This window comes from Mastomys coucha, unplaced genomic scaffold (genome assembly GCF_008632895.1).
Source record: "Mastomys coucha isolate ucsf_1 unplaced genomic scaffold, UCSF_Mcou_1 pScaffold21, whole genome shotgun sequence".
Lineage (NCBI taxonomy): Eukaryota > Metazoa > Chordata > Mammalia > Rodentia > Muridae > Mastomys > Mastomys coucha.
In genome coordinates this window covers 187868475-187888872 of record NW_022196904.1, presented here as the reverse complement: position 1 = coordinate 187888872, position 20398 = coordinate 187868475, and the positions used below count along the sequence as shown (strand labels likewise).

Genomic DNA, 20398 nt, shown 5'->3' with positions numbered 1-20398 from the left:
AACAGAAACAGGAAATCAACCTTAAAGAAAGAGTGTGAAGTCATCGGATGAACAGAGTTATTGAACAACAACAACAACAAAAAAAAAAACCTGGAAACCCAGAATATCAGACGTTGCCAGAGAACTTCCTCCCTGCTGAATCAATATACTTCCCTGAAATTAAAACCCTTAACATTTCTGGATATTGTGAGAACATCAAAACAAAAATGAAATAAAAACTGGATTCATCAGTGACCGACAGTAGTTCTCAGCTGAAGGGTGGTCAACGGCCGAAGTAGAGCTCTTTTGTGAGCATGGACACCATACACGGGATCTGCTTCTTCTCGTTGAAGCGCGGATCGTCAGACTGGGACTCGAAGTGCCTGGCCACCCGGTCGTTCACCCTGGTCAGGATCTGCATGATCTCCAGGTCCTTACCGTGCTCGTTGAGGATGGAGCAGAGGGCCTGCACAAACCAGGAGCCTTTTCCTGGGTTCCTCCATGAGTAATAACCTTCAGAGAGAGGGAGAGGAGGAGGGGAGAGGGGAGAAGGGGGGTGGAGAGTGAGGTACGGGAGAGTCCCCTAGGGAGGGGAGCATACGTCACACCTTACAGCACCTCACCACCTTTCTGGAGTGAGCTCTACTTTCTGGCCCAGGCCCAGGGAACAGAGTTAGAAAAACCAAAGAGATCTTCTGGGTGTGTTTACTGTCAGGAGATGAAGAACAGGGGTGGAGCCTGCTGAAGAGCTGTGGAGGCAAGTGCTTCTGGCTGCTTTAGGGTGAGAGGCAGGAGAGACTCCTGGTCTAGGATAGCAGGCACTGTTAGACTGAGCTTCTCATGGACCACACAAGGTGTCTGGTAAAAAAGCCGATTTGTGACCTGACCCAAATGTCTTACAAGGGTGGGAACACCTCAGCTGACCTAGGTGCTAAGGAAGGAATGGCTGACAAGGAGGAGCAGGTCCCAGGGAGCCTGGGGACTCACAAAAGCAGCTAGCTTTACTCATAACAGGGCAGAGTGGCTCCCTCCCTCTGTGACTTCCCGCCATCTTTGACTCTGAGGGAATCTAAAACTGTTGCTTCCAACTGGGAAAGCCAGGCAGAAAGGGAAGCTTGAGCTTCCCACGGCGCTTCTCATGGCTGGCAGAGAACGCACAGCTACATGACATCACGGTAGGCAGAAAGGGAAGCTTGAGCTCCCCACGGCGCTTCTCATGGCTGGCAGAGAACGCACAGCTACATGACATCACGGTTACCTGGGAACCCCTGAAGGACAGAGATCAGATCTGAGCCTAGAGAGACAGACAGTCCATGTCCAGCCTCACCAGGTCACCAAGTTGAACAAGATCCACAGGTCACAGCAACGCCATGTGGAGTTTTGTTCATTATCTTGGGATAGACATCTTGGTGAAAGGATTGCCTTTGTTTGTGACTCTTTAAAGGTGGCCACCATGCAGTCTGATGTCTTTGCCTAAGCAGCAAGAACGTGGGCCACTGCACCCAGGGAGAGGGGAGAGTGCATGGCTCTCGGTTCACTGGCAGCAAGAGCTAACACAAAGCTGAATTCAGCTTACATGCTAATCTGCACAGTTGCTACATCCTGCCGAGAGGTCCAGACCCAGGAGGGTGAGAACTGGACCAGCATCGCCATTATCCTTACCACTATGTATGCCACAAGGGTTCAGTCAGCAGTGGCACACAGTAGGCTATAGTGTCCTTAGAATTTTTTTTTTTTTTGAGACAGGGTTTCTCTGTGTAGCCCTGGCTATCCTGGAACTCACTCTGTAGACCAGGTTGGCCTCGAACTCAGAAATCCGCCTGCCTCTGCCTCCCAAGTGCCGTGCCACCACCGCCCAGCTAGAATTCTTGTCTTCAGTGCACACACTAGCAGCCACCAGCACAAGCCAGGGGCTGATGGGTAGTTAGTCACACAACAATGCACCTGTCTGCAGGTGTCATTCAACCCAGTGGCCTGGTTGGCTGTACATTTGGATATGTAGGGATGTGCATATGGACACACGCACTACCATGTCCCCGGGCTTGTGCTCATATGTCTGACCTCTAGGGCCTCCCAGGTAACATCTGAACAGTGCAGATAACCATCCTGTGACTCCTCACCCGGAAACATTTTCCTTGTATTTCTTTATCAGGGCAAACGAGGCTGCTTGGCAGCACACCCAGTCCACGATAAGAGGCTCCTTTGTGTACTGCCGAGGCCTGACCTTTCTATGTGCCGCCACACGTGGAGCTGTAGACTGACCTGTGCTGCACCCCCAGCCTCCAGCTTATATGTTGAGGTCCTAGTCTCCAGTATGACCGCCTTCACGGATTTAAGTTAGTGAGGTCAGAGGGGTGGGTCCCTGATGTAGTAGGATTAGTGTCTTTATGCAAAGATATGTCAGAACTCTTCCTGTTTGTTTTTTTTTTTTTTTCTGTGTTTTCTCTGCCATGTGAGGACAGAGGAAGAAGGCAGCCATTTATGAAGCAGGAAGAGAGTCCTCTTTGAGACCAGTTGGCCCAGAAAGGGATGTCTGTCAAGCCGAGACAACTGACACATCTGTGATCCACTCGGTCTTGTCTAGCAAATGCACTGGGCATTAGACCTAATCCAGACTGAGGACTGAATTAAGCAGTCAGTCATGGCAGTAACTTTTTTTATTTTTTTCGAGACAGGGTTTCTCTGTGTACCCCTGGCCACCCTGGAACTCACTCTGTAGACCAGGCTAGCCTCGAACTCAGAAATCTGCCTGTCTCTGCCTCCCAAGTGCTGGGATTAAAGGCGTGTACCACCACCACCCGGCTCATGGCAGTAACTTTTAAAGAAAGCGTTCTTATTGGCCCCCATGGAGGCGTTTGCCCTCCTCCCTGAGTTCCTCCAGGCCTTCTCTGAGCAGAGACAGCTCCATACTGGCTTTACTCACACGGATGTCTGCCAAGCTCCTCAGAGCAGAAGACCAACGAGCTCTCTACCCTTTACAGTGCTTAAAGTGTGACTTTAGCATGCTCACAGAAGCCATCTGGAGAGCCTGCCAGAGCTGGGTTTGTTTGGTTTTTGTTTTTTTTCCCCAGATACACTGACTCATTTCCTGGAACTAATACCTCTGCACCAAGCCTTTTTGAAAGTCCTACAGCTGGGGGAATTCTCACTCAACGAGGGGTCGGTCTATGCCTAACAAAGAGAAGGCTTGTACTAACAGACTCAGGCAAACCCGGGGCTGGTAAATAACAAGAAACCACACTCGCTCCTGGCACTGCGAGGTACCTGCCACGGTCCCAGCCTAAAGCTTTAGTTTTCGAGACGGAGTCTGTCAGAATTTGGAGCTTGCCAACCCGGCTGGAGTAGCAAGCCAGTGAGCCTCTAGGATTCTCCTTTATCTAAACACCCAGAGCTGGGATAACCGCACACAGAGCTCTGTCTGGCTCTTACACAGATGCTGGGGATTCAGTCTTGGGTCCTCATGCTTGAACTGCAAGTAGCTCACCCACCAAGCCAGGTCCCCTTGGTTGGGCATTTCTAGCAAGGAAATATGGTATCTGAAATGCTCCGGCATCCAAACTTCTGAGTGGGATACTGACACTTGGTTTCAAATCTTGAGACGGTTTGAGTTAGGGGTGCTAAAAACTCTAATTAATGATTGTAGCACCAGGAGACCGATACAGCCCTCACACCTGCCCGTGGATGGAGGACCGTGGATTGGTAAGGTCAGCAGACAGTGGACAGGGTACCTGGAACGGTGGAGTAAGCAAAGAGAAAGTCAGCTTCCACGGGGACCTTGTACCGGGGATTAGCATCGGTGTCGTTGATGGGCCCCGAGTCAGCCTGGATCCCGTCATCAAGCTCCGTCCCTCGGCATGCCTAAAACATGAAAGTAGAGCTCGAATGGACTACAGTGGAACCTGCTTGTGCAGTTCCCTGCTGTGCCCAGGAGCCCTGCCTGGCACACCAGGAGCCCAGTGGCCCACTGATGAGCAGATAAGCACCCAGGCCGAGTCAAATTACAAATCGAAGCCTTACAGAAATACAGCAAGTGCCGGTGCCAACCGTTTCTGGGCAGGAAGCCCTGGCCCCAGTTTGCATACCCCAGGGAAAGGGCACATTGATTTGTACAGATAACACCACCCCTGCACTGTTAACTTTTCCCACACACCAGCCCACTGGCCCCCAAAAGCACCTGGATGAAGAAGAGTTTGGGTTTCTCTAACAGGGTTTTGCATCGGTCTCCCCTAAAATGAGCTGTCAGATCCTTTATGGGTGTCACGCCATCTTTCCCGTAAATCAGATTCTCTTCTCCGTGGCTCAGCAGGACGCAGGCAAAGCAGGCTGAGTTGCTGTGGTCCTCCTCAGAGGCTGTAAGGAAGCAATCAATCTACAATGAATGTTCAGGGATGGGCTCCAGAAACATGATCGTTTGGGGTCGGGGAGAGCATGGTATGGGGGGGCCCTTTCAAAGCACTGGGCTGGGCCACCTTGGCAGAGACTGTGGACTGGTGGGGGAGAATCCTAGAATTTCTCTCAGACAGAACCCAGACACCCCACAATAGCCACTAGAGGACACTGGGGAACAGAGGAACGCAGCTGCGCTGTGGGCTGGTTCTGTGGCAGCAGAGGTTAGTTAACCTCCATTTTCTTCTCTCTCTATAAAGAGGCAGTTGCAGCAGCTCTTAAACATTCACAGACCTTGCTATGAAGGCCAGGGTGGTCTCTAACTCAGTCTGCCTTTGCTTCCGGAGTGCTGGGATTAAAGTGTGCTCCCTGTCGCCCAGCAGCAGCTACCGCTTTTCAAGGGAGATGCACTTGAAGCACCATGCAAGCATTTGTTGAAGAAAAGAAAATGTTAGGCCACGGGGAATACGCTGGTCCCAGAAAACAAGTTCCCAGGGGAAAGGAGAAGTGGGGGAGGGGGAGGGGGAGGGGGAACAGCGAGTGGCTAGGAGGTAGGTTGTTTTGGTCATGGAAGGCGAAAAGAATTCTAACAAGGTGAGTGTGTTTAACTCTGCTGAACTGTTCTCTTTAAAATGATTAAGACAGTGACTTTGTATTACATGTAACTTAATCACAACAAGAAACCGAATCCGCACGGGAAGGACCCTAAGTTGGCATGCCACGGGCATGCATGCATATCCATGTTGTTTATAGTTGTACAAGTCACAGTAGCTAGGGGGCAGAACGAGCCATCAACAGAAAGTAGATACAGCAAGTGTGTTTATATGTACAATGGAGTTTCGTCGGCCATAAAGAAAACTGCAATCATGACATAACCAGGAAAACTGACAACCGGAAATCACGTGTTAAGGGAAACTAGCCAGTTCAAACACAAAACCCCACGTTTCCTCTTGTGTACAGCAGTATGCAAGCATGTATGTGTGTGCAAGAGTGTAAGTGTATGTACATCAGTTACAGAACTTGAAAGGGTTTCAAGAGAAGGGAGCAGAGACATTAACGGGGAGGGGAGAGAGCAGAGAGAGGGGCAGGGGACCATGGGGCAGAGTGGGAGTCGTGAGAACACGATGATGTGCAAACGTGAAACCCATTACTCTGCATGTAAACTCGAAAGTTAATACGGAAAAGTATCAGACTGCTGTCAGTACAGGGATTAGGAGAACGCAGCTGACTGGCCTGACTTCAGCCTGTTTATGCCCATGACACTGGCCAACCTACTAGCTGATACCATAAACAGCCATTTCAGGCGTACCTCCTGTGTGCTGACACTCATACAGGCACTTTATGTGATTTATATTAATATTTCGCTCTCTAACTCTGTGTGTTTCTGTGTCTGTGTGTGTCTGTTTGTGTGCATGCACGCACGCACACATGCACACACACGCATGCATGCACGCATGTGCCTGCAGAAGCCAGAAGAGGGCATCTGATCATCAGGAGCTGGAGTTCCCAGTGGTCGTGAGCCATCCAACATGGGTGCTGAGAAGCAAATTGAGACCTCTGCAAGAGCAGCACGGTCCACACTCTTCATCGGTGAGCCATCTCTTGGGCCCCAAGAAGTCAATTAAAAGGAGAAAAGGCACCTCAAATCTCCCCTTTTCAGATCTGTAGTTAAGGAGAGCTGGTTCCCTGCTGTCTGGCGCTCCCTGTCAATGAGCAGGTAGGATTCTACTTTCAGTCACATGCCCCAGGTGTGAGATTACCCAAGTGGCATCCTTTAAGGCACATCCAACTCATGATTGTGGGCAGCCTGTGCCGCAGGACAGCTATGGACTCAGGCTCAATACAAAGTGGGAAACTCACCTCGTTCTTCTAGGACTGACTCTGTAACGCTACACGGTGCATGAGTATGAGCTTTGCAGGTGTCAATGAAATGTCACTATGTTCAAAGGCTGGAGAGGCCTCGTGTACAGTAAACACATCTCTTTGGGAGGTCGGCACAGCTCTTGGAGTCTGGTCTGGTCCCTAATTTACTCTCCAGTCTTTCTCTCACCCTGTCTATCCACACAATTACAATGTGGTCTGTCCGCGGCTGACATTCTAGAGCCGAGACCCTGTTCCTCTAGGTGCCTGGGCTGGGACAGACAAGGGCAGCTCACACTCACCTTTCCTAAGCAGATCTTGCATCTTCGCACAAGAGCAGTCATTGTGGACGGTCACTTCAAAACCCAGGCTTCGGAAGCACTTGAAGAGGGCCTCTGCGTCTTTGTCTGTCCCATTGCGGACGTCCATACCTGTGGGGGTAAGGCAAGGAGTAGGGTGAGCAACGCTGAGAACAGACTCCAGTCAGACCAGGTGCCGTGTGGGCTCCAGTAACGATCCCTGAAGCAGAAACCACAGCGTTCAGGATGTGAGACCAGAGGCAAAATGCAAAGGAGCCAGGCTCCACTCGAGGTGAGCTTCCTCAAGGTGTTGGGATGGTCAGTACTGGCTACCCATGTCACACGATCTACACCCACCCAAGAAAAAAAGCCATCTTATCCCAACAACAGGAAAGTAACTCAGGCAGGCTCCCACAGTATAGGGTGGGGCCTCAGACTGAAAATCCTCTGCACCCCTCTCTCCTGGACATGGAAAGCCGCTGGCACAGCCGCCCTCTGATGACTGTCTGGTACAATGTGGAGAAGGTGGGAGGGTCAGGAGGCCCAGCCCCTCACCCACCTGTCGCCTTGTCGAAGTTCTTGTTATTTATGATGATGCATTTGCCCATCTTCTCGAAATCCATGCGGTATAGGTAAGTGGGCACCCGGTCCCGGTTGGTCCTGACGGGGCACGCAGAGGCATTTCTCTTCTTTTTCCTTGGGTTACAGAAAGTCAGTTAGAGGCCGTGGAAGCAGTCCGGGCAGCTGTGTACTCGGGGAAGCCATGGTATCTGTGAACTGAAGACCCAAGGTGGACAGATGGTTCTGTTTAACTGTCATGTTTAAATGGAACAGGCTCCAGGGTAAATTTCAATAGACGTCAGAAAATGCAAATCGCAGTGACTGCGCGCAGTACGCTCCCCAGAGTGGCCACAGTGAGATGGACGGCTCAGTGTCTGCCAGCATGAACTCGCAGGGCTGTGGGGATCTACTGGAGTGTCCACTGTGTAAGGCTGGCAGGACACACTAGGTATTCACAAACACAAACTGTACACTAAGCATTCTCAAACACAAACTGCACGGCAGAACAACCCCTTGGATCAGGCAAAGGTTTCCTGAAAGACAGGACTACACTGTTGACCACGTCCCAGACAGGAATTACCCCATAGTCCTGTTTACGTAAGGCTGAACAGAGGAATATTCAGGTAACAGGTAAAACAGAGACTGAATGAGTCAAGGCAGCATGCGGCACATGGGCGGACATCACAAACGGAGCACAGCCAAGAGCCGGTACACAAACGACTACATGCACACTCGAGCACCTCACACTGAAAGTCTGGAGGAACCAGAGGAAGGCCAATACTATTTCTTTTCCCTTTATAAAACAATGTGGTATGTGTATGTATGTGGTACATACATGTGTGCATGCATGTGTATGAGTGTGCTCACCGGTGTGTACCCGTGGATACCATCATCATCAGATGTCTTCTGCAATGCTTTTCACCTTTTTTAAAAGACAGGTTCTCTCCATGAACATGGAGCTTGCAGTTTCAGCTAGATAGGGCTACCAGTGAGCCGCCTGGATTCACCATCTCAACTGCCAACCAGTGCCTGGGTTGCAGATGCTCACTGCCGTGTCTAACTTTTCTGTGGGTGCCGGGACCAGAGCTCAAGTCCTTAGACTTGCAAGCAAGATCTTTACCCATTGAGCCGCCTTCTCTCCCACCCCTGTATGTTTTGTATGGACTGGTGACAGTTATAGACATATGTCTGCAAAAATTCCCGTGTGTACATACCTTCTCTATGGACGAATATTTCAATGGTACTTATATTAATGGGGGGGGGGAGCAGTGGTTTTTAAAAGAACTTTAGCCTTTCTGCATCCTCCAAACAACTACAGCACTATTGAGCAAAGGCACACAGGGGCTTCATGGGATCAGCGGGAACTGCCACGGCCAAGGGCACGTGCAGCTCCGGCTGGGTTGCACTCTTCGGGAGCCAGCCTCCCGGTGTGCTTCCTCTACACAGCTCCGTGTTTGAACAAACACTGCCTTTCACACTGAAATCCAGGGCAGGGCTCCCTCACCTCTCAACTTAAATTGAGGAAGCTGGTGCGCAATCCCAGACCTTTTGTAAACAGGACCCAGTAACCCTCAACAAGGCGGCTCTGGACTGGCTTGAGCTGGTGTTCTCTGTGAGGCCTTGGAAAGAGCCAGGATGTGAAGAGAATGAGAGAAAACTTAAGGCAGGAGGGAAATCTAGCACTTCAACTTCATTTTAGGGCACATTCCTGCACCCTACAGCTATCTGAAGGCCATCTGGGGACTGTGCAGGTGGCAGGATGGCCCACAGACTGGAGAACACTTGACTCAGGAATACCCTTTAAGAGGCACAACTCAATCTCCACCTTCTGTGGAGAGAATTCTACGGTGAGAGGCTAGCCAGACCCCCGGACTCCAGTGGTAGAACTGACGCTAGCAGGATGTCCTCTGATCTCCACACGCATGCCATGGCATGTGTACATGCATTTACGCACATGTGCCCTGCTCCAACAACTCCCCCCCACCCCCCCGTACATTACATGTCATTTTAAAAGCCCTACAACTGCTGGGATGACAGCCATGTCTCAGGCATGTTGTGGCTCTTATGCCATTACGATCCCCAGGAATGTGCAAAACAAAACCGGCAAGCATCTTTTATAAGAAAAAGGGGCTGGGGAAAATGTTACATGGGAAAGCGAAGGCCTCTGACTCTGTAAGAACAGAACATTCTGGATCATTACCTCATCATTTAATAAAACAGTTATTCATTCAGTTAAAAAAAAAGGAACAAGATTTGGGAATAACGACACCCATACGTAAACACAGTAACACAGGTTCTAAAAAGTACCTAAAAACTGCGTTGCAAGTGATGTACAGTTCTAATCCCTGCAAGTATCTCAGAAGGGAGGCTGAGGTAATTCCCTCCCCAAACTTGTCCCTACATTGAACTCCTCAAAAAAATTAAAATTACACTTATTTAGTCTGTGTGTGTGTGTGTGTGTGTGTGTGTCTGCATGTGCACACGCGCGCACGCATGCATGTGCGCATGCCATGTTATAGGTGTGGAGGTCAGGACAATTTGTAGGAATTGCTTCTCTCCTCCAGTCAAGCTTGGGCCACCAGGCTCCGTGGCAAGCACCTTCACCCACTGAGCCATCCCATCAACCATAAACTGTTATTTTTCAAAACGAACTTAAATCTCTTCCTCTTACAGATTTGGGTCAGTCAGTATTAATCGTTCCTTGTAGCCTAGATAGTTTTCTGTTAAAGCCAGATCTGCCCAGACCACAGATGTACACCAGAGGGTGATTATCCATTCAACTCCATTACATTTACCTTTCTGAGAAGAGCTGGCTCTGCGTAAGCAAATGCTGGAATCAGCTTACAGTACAGAACAGGGCACCGGTGAAGCAGTAAGTAACCGTTGTGGGGCATCAAGAATGAGCCAGGAAAAAAAGGAGGATGGAGGATCGCCCAGGGGCTGCTGTACACATGCATCTGCATGGATGAGTCTGAAAATGTCGCCTGCCATCTAAGAGCGCTGTGGTTTGGGGAACCTCTTTTCTGATTTTTTTCTCCGTTTCATGCCTACCTACCATCCCTTCGAAACTGTGGGGATAGCTGCCACATTGGTACAAATTAGTTTCTCAGCTATCCCCCTGGCCATTTAGGGACAGTCATAGTGTCAGTCTCTCACAAGTAGTTAAAATGAGAATTTTTTGGTCACTGTTTTTCCACCCGTGGCCTATGAAGTCCAGATAACAGGCTGGCAGAGACTGAGCGAAGCCAGAGGAAGGGTGAGCAAAGGTGAGGACGGGGAGGACTGTGGGTGCTTCCTATTGTTTCACTGTTCCCCAAAAATGATGACCAGGTGGCTGTAGAGATGCTCCACACACGGTAATTAACAATGCTAACGACCGGGGGCTGTAGAGATGCTCCACGGTGGATAACCATGATTGCTGTTCTACAGGACTCAACTTTGGTTCCCAACACCCAAGTCAGGTGGCTCACAATCGTCTGTAACTTCTGTTCCAGGGAATTGGATGCCCTCTTCTGGACTACACTATACAGTACACATGTGTGATCACAGAGACAAGCACAAACACATACGCATAAATAAAAACAAGAGGAGAATTTAAGATGAGTCAGGTCTCAGTATGTAGTCCATTCTAGACTCCCAAAGGCCCCTGCGGTTTCGTTTCTGGTCTGATCCTGTACAGAGCCCCCCTTCACAGGCTCAGACACGTGCAGTGACGGCTCATGAGGCTCTCGGAGTACAGCAAGAGCCACGGGAGCCACAGTGGGCTCATGCCTTGCCCAGCTGCCCATCAGTCTTATGTCTCTGTACACAGCAATCCTGACAGCTGGCCACAGCCCAGGTCACACGTTCTCCCAATCTGATGCCCTGTTACCTCCTCATTGGTCTCTAGGCTCTGGGTACCCACTCCTGCACTCTTCTTCCAGGAGAGTTTTAAACAATTAAGACTAAACAAAAGCTAAATCCAATTGTGTCTGTTCCCTACCCAGAGCTACCCAGTGGGTTTCCAATGCTGAGAAAGATGTCAACAGCCTGACCTCCACACATGTATGACGGTGCCACATTCCTCCACACATTTTTCTTTCAATCATCTCACCATAAACAACCATGAATTGGTCTGTCCTGTGCTTACCACAGGCCCTTGCTATCACTCTTTCCTCTGCCTGGCGTCTCATGGTGCCGCAGATCACACACTACCTCCCTTCGGTTCACTGGGGCCGCCACCCCGTTTCACCACTAGTCTGGGTCTTGATTTAGTGTGTACCTGACCTCAATTACAGAGTCACCATCTGTCCTGCCAGAGGGCAAACAAGTTTTCCATTCCTCTCTCCCAAATCCCACCCCTCCCTGTATGGATTCTACATCTCCACATGTTGTCTAGGCTGGCCCTGAACTCCTGGGCACATCCCAGCACCTGCTGAGTGTAAACCAGGACTCATAAATGCCCAGTGCCTCCAAGCTTGACTAGATGAGCATCCATCCCATTCAGCGTGGGCCAGCTTCACACTTCAGGTGAGTGGAGGGTGTCGCACTCACAGCCTCCCATCCCAATGTTCCATGTCCAAAGGGAATTGACTTCTGAGATGCGAATGTTTCTGAGGTTTTAGTATGCCATGGGCGGTTGTTTTTCCTGGGTCTTTCCTGTGTTTGGAGTCTCACCACTTTGAAAGGATTTCAGACAGAGACAATTTCTCCTCACCCCTTTTCTTCTCCCAGTTCCAATCTCTAACCTTCAGGGCATGAGGTCAAAAGAATTGCCCAGGCATGCAGACATCTTTACCTGACATGTAGCCCACAGGGCAGGCACATGTCCATCGACTGGACCAACCTCAAAGGGGAGGGGGGTTAAAAAACTATTTTTATGTGTATGGGCATTTTTCCTGGGTATATGTCTGTGCAATACATATGTGGAGTGCTTGTGGGGGTCACAAGAAGGCATCAGATTTCCTGGGGTTGGGGGCCACAAGAGGGCACCAGATTCCCTGGGATTGGAGTTACAGATGGTTGTGAGCTGCCATGTTAGGGATTGGGGGCCACAAGAGGGCACCAGATTCTCTGGGATTGGAGGCCACAAGAGGGCACCAGATTCCCTGGGATTGGAGGCCACAAAGGGCACCAGATTCCCTGGGATTGGAGTTACAGATGGTTGTGAGCTGCCATGTTATGTGGGCACTGAGACTGAAAGCCAGGTCCTCTGGAAGAGCAGCCAGGGCTCCTAACCGCTGAGCCACAGTTCCAACTCCAAGGGGAGAATCTTAAATCATAGTCACATTTTCCAGTTCCAGCAACAGCAAGGAGCATGGATCCAAACAGAGGCACAGTCCACACACCAGCGCCCTCACAGTCCACACACCAGCGCCCTCCCTGGCAAGCTCTGTTCATATCTACACATCAGCCTTGGTGTTAGAGACTCTGGGGTCACACTGACGGCTTGAATCCCTGCTCTACTGTGGAGGCGTGTGATCACACAGGCACAAGTTGCTTCACTCCTTCCTTTGTAAAGAGAACCAATCATCTAACCCAGAGCTCACGACAAGTCAATATTCACAAGGCACAAAAAGTGTGCTTTGCGGCTACAGGTAAATAAACGTCACAGTCTTTTTTTTTTTTTTTTTTTTTTTTTTTTTTTTTTTTTTGAGACAGGGTTTCTCTTTGTGGCCCTGGCTGTCCAGGAACTCACTCTGTAGACCAGGCTGGCCTCAAACTCAGAAATCCCCCTGCCTCTGCCTCCCAAGTGCTGGGATTAAAGGCATACACCACTATAGCCCAGCTCGTCACAGTCATTTTTGAGTTACTGTGGTTTATCACTAAAAGGGCCTAGCTGTGCTGTGGCATCAAGACAAGACAGAGGAAAGACACTGTCCATGTTCCTGGTGGCCACCCATACTCTGCTGTGGGACAGAACACCCGTATGCTGCTCTGTATGGTCGCCTATCTACATGACCCCCATCTTTCACCCCATTCCTCTGGTAGTCAGGCCGCCTGCAAGGTGTCTCTCAGCATCAAAATAGGTGAAATTCACAAGTGAAGTCCCCCAGCACCGTTAGCAAATTGAGCATTAGGTCACTTTAATATCACTGTCAAAGAGCCCCAGGACAAGCCACTCTGCTGATGTCATCTCAGGATGTCATCTCAGAGTCTGCCTGGTCATTAGTAAAACATTTGGGGGCCCCTTCCTGTGAGCAGCTAGAAAGGAGCCACATCATCTACTAGACATCAGCAGCTGCAGCCAAGCAGCTGACTAGACAAGCGGATATCCCAGGACTCTGGGAGACCATGCTAATTAATTGGCTCCCTGAAGACAGCAGGTCCCCAGCAGGGGCAGGGAAGGCATAAGAAGCTTTGGTAGATTCAGATTAGCTATGTCCTCAGTGCAGAGTCAGGACTGACTGAATGTGGCTCCAATCCTTGCCCAGGTACTTACAGTTTTTCTAAACAAGGAGTTAGACCATGTGGGCTGCAGTTATATGGACTGGACCCCACCGAGTAGTGTTGGGCACAACCCAAGGCTAGGTCAAGGGACAAGGGTCTTTCTCTGACAAAGGCACAGGAACAACTTGAGGTCCTCCTCATTATGAAAAAAAAATGCATGGTTTTTCTTTACTTTCCAGTTTCACAGTCAATCAGCAGTCATTGCCACATGAAGTCTGAGAGACAAAGACAGACACAGAATAAAACTGGTCATGGGCTTTTATTTGCACATGTGTATAGAAGGGTGGGCATGTCCTGCCACCTTCACCCATGCAAGTACACATACAAACTACAGGTCTATGTCTGCTTCCTTTCTTTATCACATTCCACCCACCCATCCATCCACCCACCCATCTACCCACCCACCCACCCATCCATCCACCCACCCATCTACCCATCTATCCACCTACCCAACCATCCATCTACCCATCCACCCACTCACCCATCCTTCCATCTATCCACCCACCCATCCATCCATCCATCCATCCACCCACCCACCTACCTATCCACCCACCCACCCACCCATTTACTTACTGAGGCCAGAGTTTTCAATGAACCCATAGCTTGCCCTTTCAGCTAGGCCGGCTGACTAGCAAGGCCCAGGGATATCTGCCTGTTTCCACCCCCAGTGCTGTGGTTACCAACATAAGCCAATGGCCCCAGATTGTATACAGGTGCTGGTATCTGGATTCAGGTCTATGCTTGAACAGTAGGCACTTCATCCAGGCCCCTTGTTGAGGATTTTCTAAGCCACCTTCTGTCATTTTCCATTCTATGCATAATACACACACACACACACACACACACACACACACACACACCCCTCCATCTCTTCCTCTCCCTATGTCAATTCTCTGCTGATAGATCTCGCTGTTCCTTGGCCCTTTTTACACACAGAAGACTTTCCCAGGAAACACAGGACTCCTGTTTGGCAGCTGTCATATTTAAGTGCAAAATCCAGGATAAATCAGACTAGTGAATTAAAAGTTCTAAATCCTCTTAAAAGCTTGAGTGTTCCACAATTGGCTGCAGATTAAAAAAAAAAAATCTGGCCACTAAATCGCTGTACTTAGGGCCACACAAGCGAGAGCTTGCAGCCAACAATGGCATCCTATAGATCGACCTAGGAAGTTGCTGACACCAAGGGAAGAGACAAGTCACACTGGAGTCAGTCGGTGGAGACAGGCGGACAGCTATGGGGACAGGGGACAGCTGTGTAACCATCCTTCCTGAGTACTGGTTTCCCACTGACATAGCCAAGTGCCACTCTCTTCAGAGGCCAGGCAGCCACAGGACTCTTCCAGGAACACAGATAACACAGCATCGATTACTGGGAAGGATTTGGATTATCCTGGCTTCTCGGGCACAAAGCCATTTCTTGCAGCCTCAGATTTCAGCGTGGGGCCAACTGAGTCATTTTTATGAGTTTAAAGAAGAGGAGGAGGAAGACGAAGATGAAAACCCTGCGAGTTATTTCTATAAAAGGGGCTGCATGAAGAAGCTCCAGCAACTGTTACCAGACCACATTATGGGATCCAAAAACTCTCCTGCCTGCTTGACTAGGGAGGGAGAAACCTCAGAGAACACAGCGGGCTCCGACCCCCACTCTGGGAGCCAGTATAACTTTCCCCATCACTGGAGTAGATAAATACAGGTTTTATCCTCTTACAGATCCCCTGAGCTGCTGGAAACGTGAATTATGCCTTTCTCCATTTGCAAGGGGATATAAGCACACGAACCATGCCTATTTACTTTCTGAAGTGCTTCCCTGAATAGGATTCCCAGTAGCCTGTCCCGCAGGCCTTCCTTAGCACACAGTAAACACATCAGCAGGCACACAGCTCCCTACAGCTGTTGCATTTGGAACCAGGGCTCTGGCTTTCATAGCAGCTTTGTCTAAATATTTTGGGAATGGTTCAGTCATGGTTTGAACATCCCAGCAGAGGGGCTTCCCCACGGCCTTTTCATACCACTGTAAAGGCGGGCCAGGGTGCTGAATGGGGAGAGCAGGAAGGGAGGTACCTGGTGTCTCCATCTGGAAGCAGTCCCCTCTGTAAGACCAGACTTCCTCCTGAGACCACAGGGAGTGAGTTGCCTTCTTCTCTGTAGTAGTAAAAACTCAACATGGTTGGTGCTCAGCTGGCAGCAGGAGGCTGGCACAGGGAGCAGCCCTGAAGGCCCGGGCCTGAATCAGCAGTGAGCTGCCTGCTGGAGTTTTCCATAGGACATTCAGGCTGGGGCTGGGAAGGTCACACTGGCCTCTGGCTTCCCTGCTGACAGGCAGAAATGACCAGCCTCCACACTGAGGCCCCCACATCCCAGGGACAGCTCCCTGTGGACAGAGTGACAAGTACTGGATCCAAAGGGGGAAGGACCTGTGTTGGAGGACCAGACTTCTACATACATGCAGCCAGGAGGCCATCTTCAAGAACGAACAATGAGCAGCAAGTGGATGGCTGAATGACATGGCCACCAGCAGAGTGTCCACGGAATAGAGTGTGGCAGAGCTCTGTGAATGGACTAAATGAGCATGCCTGCACAAGCACATTCACACACGTGGACAGCTGGTCTACCCCAGAGCCAGGCTGCAAGCGACACTGGTTTGTAAATGAGCAACATTAGGAAGAACACTCCCGGGGAATCTGCCAGTCCATCCGGGCTTGTGAGGTTGGTTTCTTCCAAAGGTAGTCAGGCTAGGGTTAGGACGACAGACAGGGCTTACAAAGTCCCTTCATCTTCTGGGAAGACAGGTTGCTAGGGGGTTTGTGTAAAGAAATGATCCAGAGGCCATCACACTTCCAGTTGCAACCTTCCAAATACAACTGGGAAAAAGGCAGGCATGGAAGGACCCAAGGCACAGGACACAAACTATTTGTCAGCTGCCCCAGTGTTCGGGGAGCGTTGTGGGCACTGAAAAGAAAAGCAGGTGATGGGTGGTGGCCACCATGTCCCCGTGGTCACCTGCCATCCTCGGCTGTGAACAAGGCAGTCAGCTCTTTACAACCTTCTCACACCGTGAGAAGGACAGACGCAGGGAAGCAACATACATTCCAAGAGTTAAAAAGAGAAGAACAAGTTCCTTCCTCCAAACATTAACTAACCTTCACGTGTCTCTTTCCTTCCTTTCCCTGACCAAACCAGGATGGGGAGACAGACCAACAGCAATAAAGATCATCAGAAGACTTCAGGCAAGTCATTCAGGAGAGGAAACAGTGTGGAGAATTGTCTTCAAATGCCACAGACTGGCAGGGCGGAAGATAGTAATGTGTAGATGACTGCAGGACCCCGAAGGGCTCACTATCTTCAGTCCTGGGGTGTGTGTGTGTGTGTGTGTGTGTGTGTCAGAGAGAGAGGGAGAGAGGAAGAGAAAGAGAGAGAGACAGACAGACAGAGAGAGACAGAGAGAGAGAGAGAGACAGAGAGAGAGAGAGAGAGAGAGAGAGAGAGAGAGAGCTATGTCTGTGGAGGCCAGAGAACAATTTACAGGAGTCCATTCTCTCCTTCTACCACATGAGGTTCTGGGCATTGATCCCGGTCCTCTGCTCAGCCCTATCTTTCCCTTACAAGTGGTATTTTAAATTTCTGTTCTCCTGTAGATGTGTTTTGTCCTGCCCCACACCAACTTTTAACAGCAGAACTACTAAGTTATTAAGAGGTGGTAGGACCTCCGAGAGTTGACAACGCAGTTCTCTAGGGACCCGGTTCTTATGACACTGACAGCAGCACACTGTCCTCACATAGGCTGGGCGGATGCTAGCGTCCTGTTCTTAGACTTCTCGTCCCTCAGGAGCACAGACCCAAATAAACCTGCTCTGTATGAATGACCCTATTTCAGGCACTCTGTTATAGTCATGGGAAACAGACGACGGCAATTTGAAACCTAACTTACTTTCCCTTTCCTTTATATCTCCCTTCAATGGATGAACATGAACCTAAGAGCCTGGGTGGGTTCCACGTGTACAGGCACTATGGCCTCACAGCTTCTGGACTCTGGGACTATGTTTCGGTGACGTGTGCTCACTGCTCCTGACAGGTGACCCTGGCTCTCTTTACAGGAGGTTCACTGTCAGCCCCACCATAGCAGCTTCCACACATCATCCCTTAGCTGTGGTTATCCAGACAGTGTGCATGTGCATGAGAAATCCATCTTCTGGAACCGTTGGGTGTCAGTGGACAGGTGTGGCTGAACAGCTCTGTCTGCAGCTGTGAGAGACATCTGACATATGGTTGATGTATGGGTTGACATATGGTTGATGAATGGTTGGGCACGCGACTTCACCGAGGACCTGCTGATGACAAGGGGAGATAAATACTCTACCTCCCTGACCTTACTTTGCTTCTTCCTACAGAAATGAGACTGACAAATCACGAGTCATTTCAGAAGGGGGTCTTCCTCCCAGAGTGCATCTCTTCCTCATCAGGTACGTTCCGGATCTGAGTCACCTTATTAAATCTTCAACCCAGTGCGTATGAAGAGTATGAAGAAGTGGAGGTTAAGATGGCCTTGCGGTTTCCACAGTCTCTCAACTAGCCTGTCCGGTTCCACCAAACCTCCACGGGCATTCTTGGGAGACCTTTGAGCGCCCAATTCGGCGGCAGATCTTATAACTTTAAAACAAAAACTGGGACGCAGGCACCCAGTATTCTAGAGCTCAAAAGAAGGTTTTTATATTGAAAACCAAATGCTGTGGGTTTAATTTAAAGTTCCTATCTTTTAGGGTGCCCAGTCCTGGCATCTTTTGATCAGCGGGTGCCTCCGCCCTCACAGGGACATGCTCCAGCATGCTTGATTTAGCACACAGTCTTTGGAATGGGGGACAGTTCGGTCTCTTCTTTCTTGTCTATTAATTACAAGCATTGTTCCCTCTGAGCTTCCCTCCTCTCCCCTGACTGAAGGCAGCAGCCACCTGATCGTTCTTATAATTACACAAGCAACACATTTTTAAATAGGGAGCTGTTTATATATAACACATGCTAGTGGAGAAACCCAGACTACAGGATGGGAAAGAGAATTATAACCAAGTGCCATTTACTAAACACTCCCTAGTGGAAGGAGGATGGAAGAGCCATGTGACTCGAGCCTGCAGAAAGGAGAGTTTATCCGATTCAAAGAGGCAACCTCTGTTCCCGTCCTCTGCCTCAGATGGGCACGAAGACTCTCAGCCAGGGATGCGGGACATGGGAGGGCCAGAGAAGCCTAGGGGACTGACAGACAACTGGGGGAAGTCTGTTCACTACTGGGAGGGCCACAGAAGCCTAGGGGACTGACAGACAACTGGGGGAAGTCTGTTCACTACTCTGCAGTGTTTTCTTGAATTCTGACTGGTGTGACCTTCACTCCAGCTTCTGGTTTTACAAGTGACATGTTAGAATACAATGTTTTCCATGGGTGGGCAGACTGCTCCTGGTTTGGACCCCTAATGACTTCCAGTGCTCACTCCACCAAGACCATCCCATGCCTCCCTGGTGGCTTACCCAATTTTCTAGGCAGACTCTATCACTGGCCAGGCCTGACCATTTCATCCTGCCTGCCCTCCAGCGCCCCCTGGCGATGCCCTGGATCCTCAAGTTCCAGTTCCTCCTTGGGTCTTCCTTCCCCAGCCTCTCTGGGCTCCGAGTCCTATGTCCAGCAATTACATTTTATTTTCTGTGGGTATGCCCAAGCATTTTACACAACTTTAACTCACGGCCAGGGCAGAGGCTGCATGGCTCACATTGTGCAGCTGATGGCCTCCAGCTGATCAAGGGTCACTGTTGCCTTCAGAGAGGGCTCCGCTCAGGACCTGGGGGGCACCGGGCTTTGTGCTATCACTGTGATTCATATTTAATGTAGACTGCCTTAGCGATTTCTTCTGGAGAGCTTAAGAGCCATGCTTTGCAAGTCCTAAAACCATTTTTGGTATTTTTCCTGTTGCGTTTTTCTGTGTTTCATAATTGCTTTTTAATAATCAGAAAGTTAGTGAAACATTTTAATATATGGACTTTAAGTAAAGGACAGTTTGGATTATTAAAGGCCAAAATAGAATAAAACAATGTAGCTCTGCCATCTAGTGGCCACCACACAAAAGGGCAAGAGGACCAGAAGGCCGTAACTCATCAGGCTTTTGGGGAAAAGGAGGTTTCTCTCAGCACCGACCCTGAGAACTCTTCCAGCCTTCCAAGGAGAGTGAGTGGGTAAGTCATTTCTCAATTAGGGACAGCTGTGGAGTGCGACTATCTGCTGCCACTATCCTACCTGATGAGGAGCCTGAGATAAGGGAGGATGGGGAGAGAAGGCACCGTTCCAGTGGGCTAGGGATATCCTGAGGGGCCAGCCACACTCCCCAGAGCACCCGCACCCAATGATGATGGGCTTCCACATTTCCTGAGACTGTAGGGCGGTGGCGGTGCACGCCTTGGATCCCAGCACTCAGGACACAGAGGCAAGTGAATTTCTGAGTTGGAGGCCAGCCTGGAACTACTAAGTGAGTTCCAGGACATCCCAGACTTCACATAGAAATTCTGTCTTGAAAAACAAACAGGACCTCAGGGGTGGAGAGATGGCTCAGTGGTTAAGAACACTGACTGCTCTTCCAGAGGTCCTGAGTTCAATTCCCAGCAACCATATGGTGGCTCACAACCCTTTGTAATGGAGTCTGATACCCATTTTTGGTGTGTCTGAAGACAGCTATAGTGTACTTGAATGAATGAATGAATGAATGAATGAATGAATCTTTAAAAAAAGAAAAGAAAAACAAACAAAATCCAAGGTTGTTGACAGGGAAGGTAGGAAGAAGTTCCTGTACCTCCGATCTGTGCAGGACAGTACACAGAATAAGGTCCTCACAGTTACATTTTAGCAAAAA

At 49.8% G+C, this 20398-nt stretch overlaps 1 protein-coding gene across 1 annotated transcript in view; it reads right to left on the bottom strand.

The window, feature by feature from the left end:
- Window positions 1–6: 6 nt before the first annotated feature.
- The window catches only part of Casp7 (caspase 7), a 37321-nt gene continuing 16929 nt past the window's right edge, over window positions 7–20398 (bottom strand). The window contains exons 3-7 of the mRNA XM_031390781.1: window positions 7084–7220; window positions 6528–6656; window positions 4154–4329; window positions 3708–3837; window positions 7–492 (exon numbers count right to left, since the gene is read on the bottom strand). Of these exons, the coding sequence (XP_031246641.1) occupies window positions 263–492; window positions 3708–3837; window positions 4154–4329; window positions 6528–6656; window positions 7084–7220 (802 nt within the window). The 3' untranslated portion in view covers window positions 7–262. The remainder of the gene's footprint in view (window positions 493–3707; window positions 3838–4153; window positions 4330–6527; window positions 6657–7083; window positions 7221–20398) is intronic.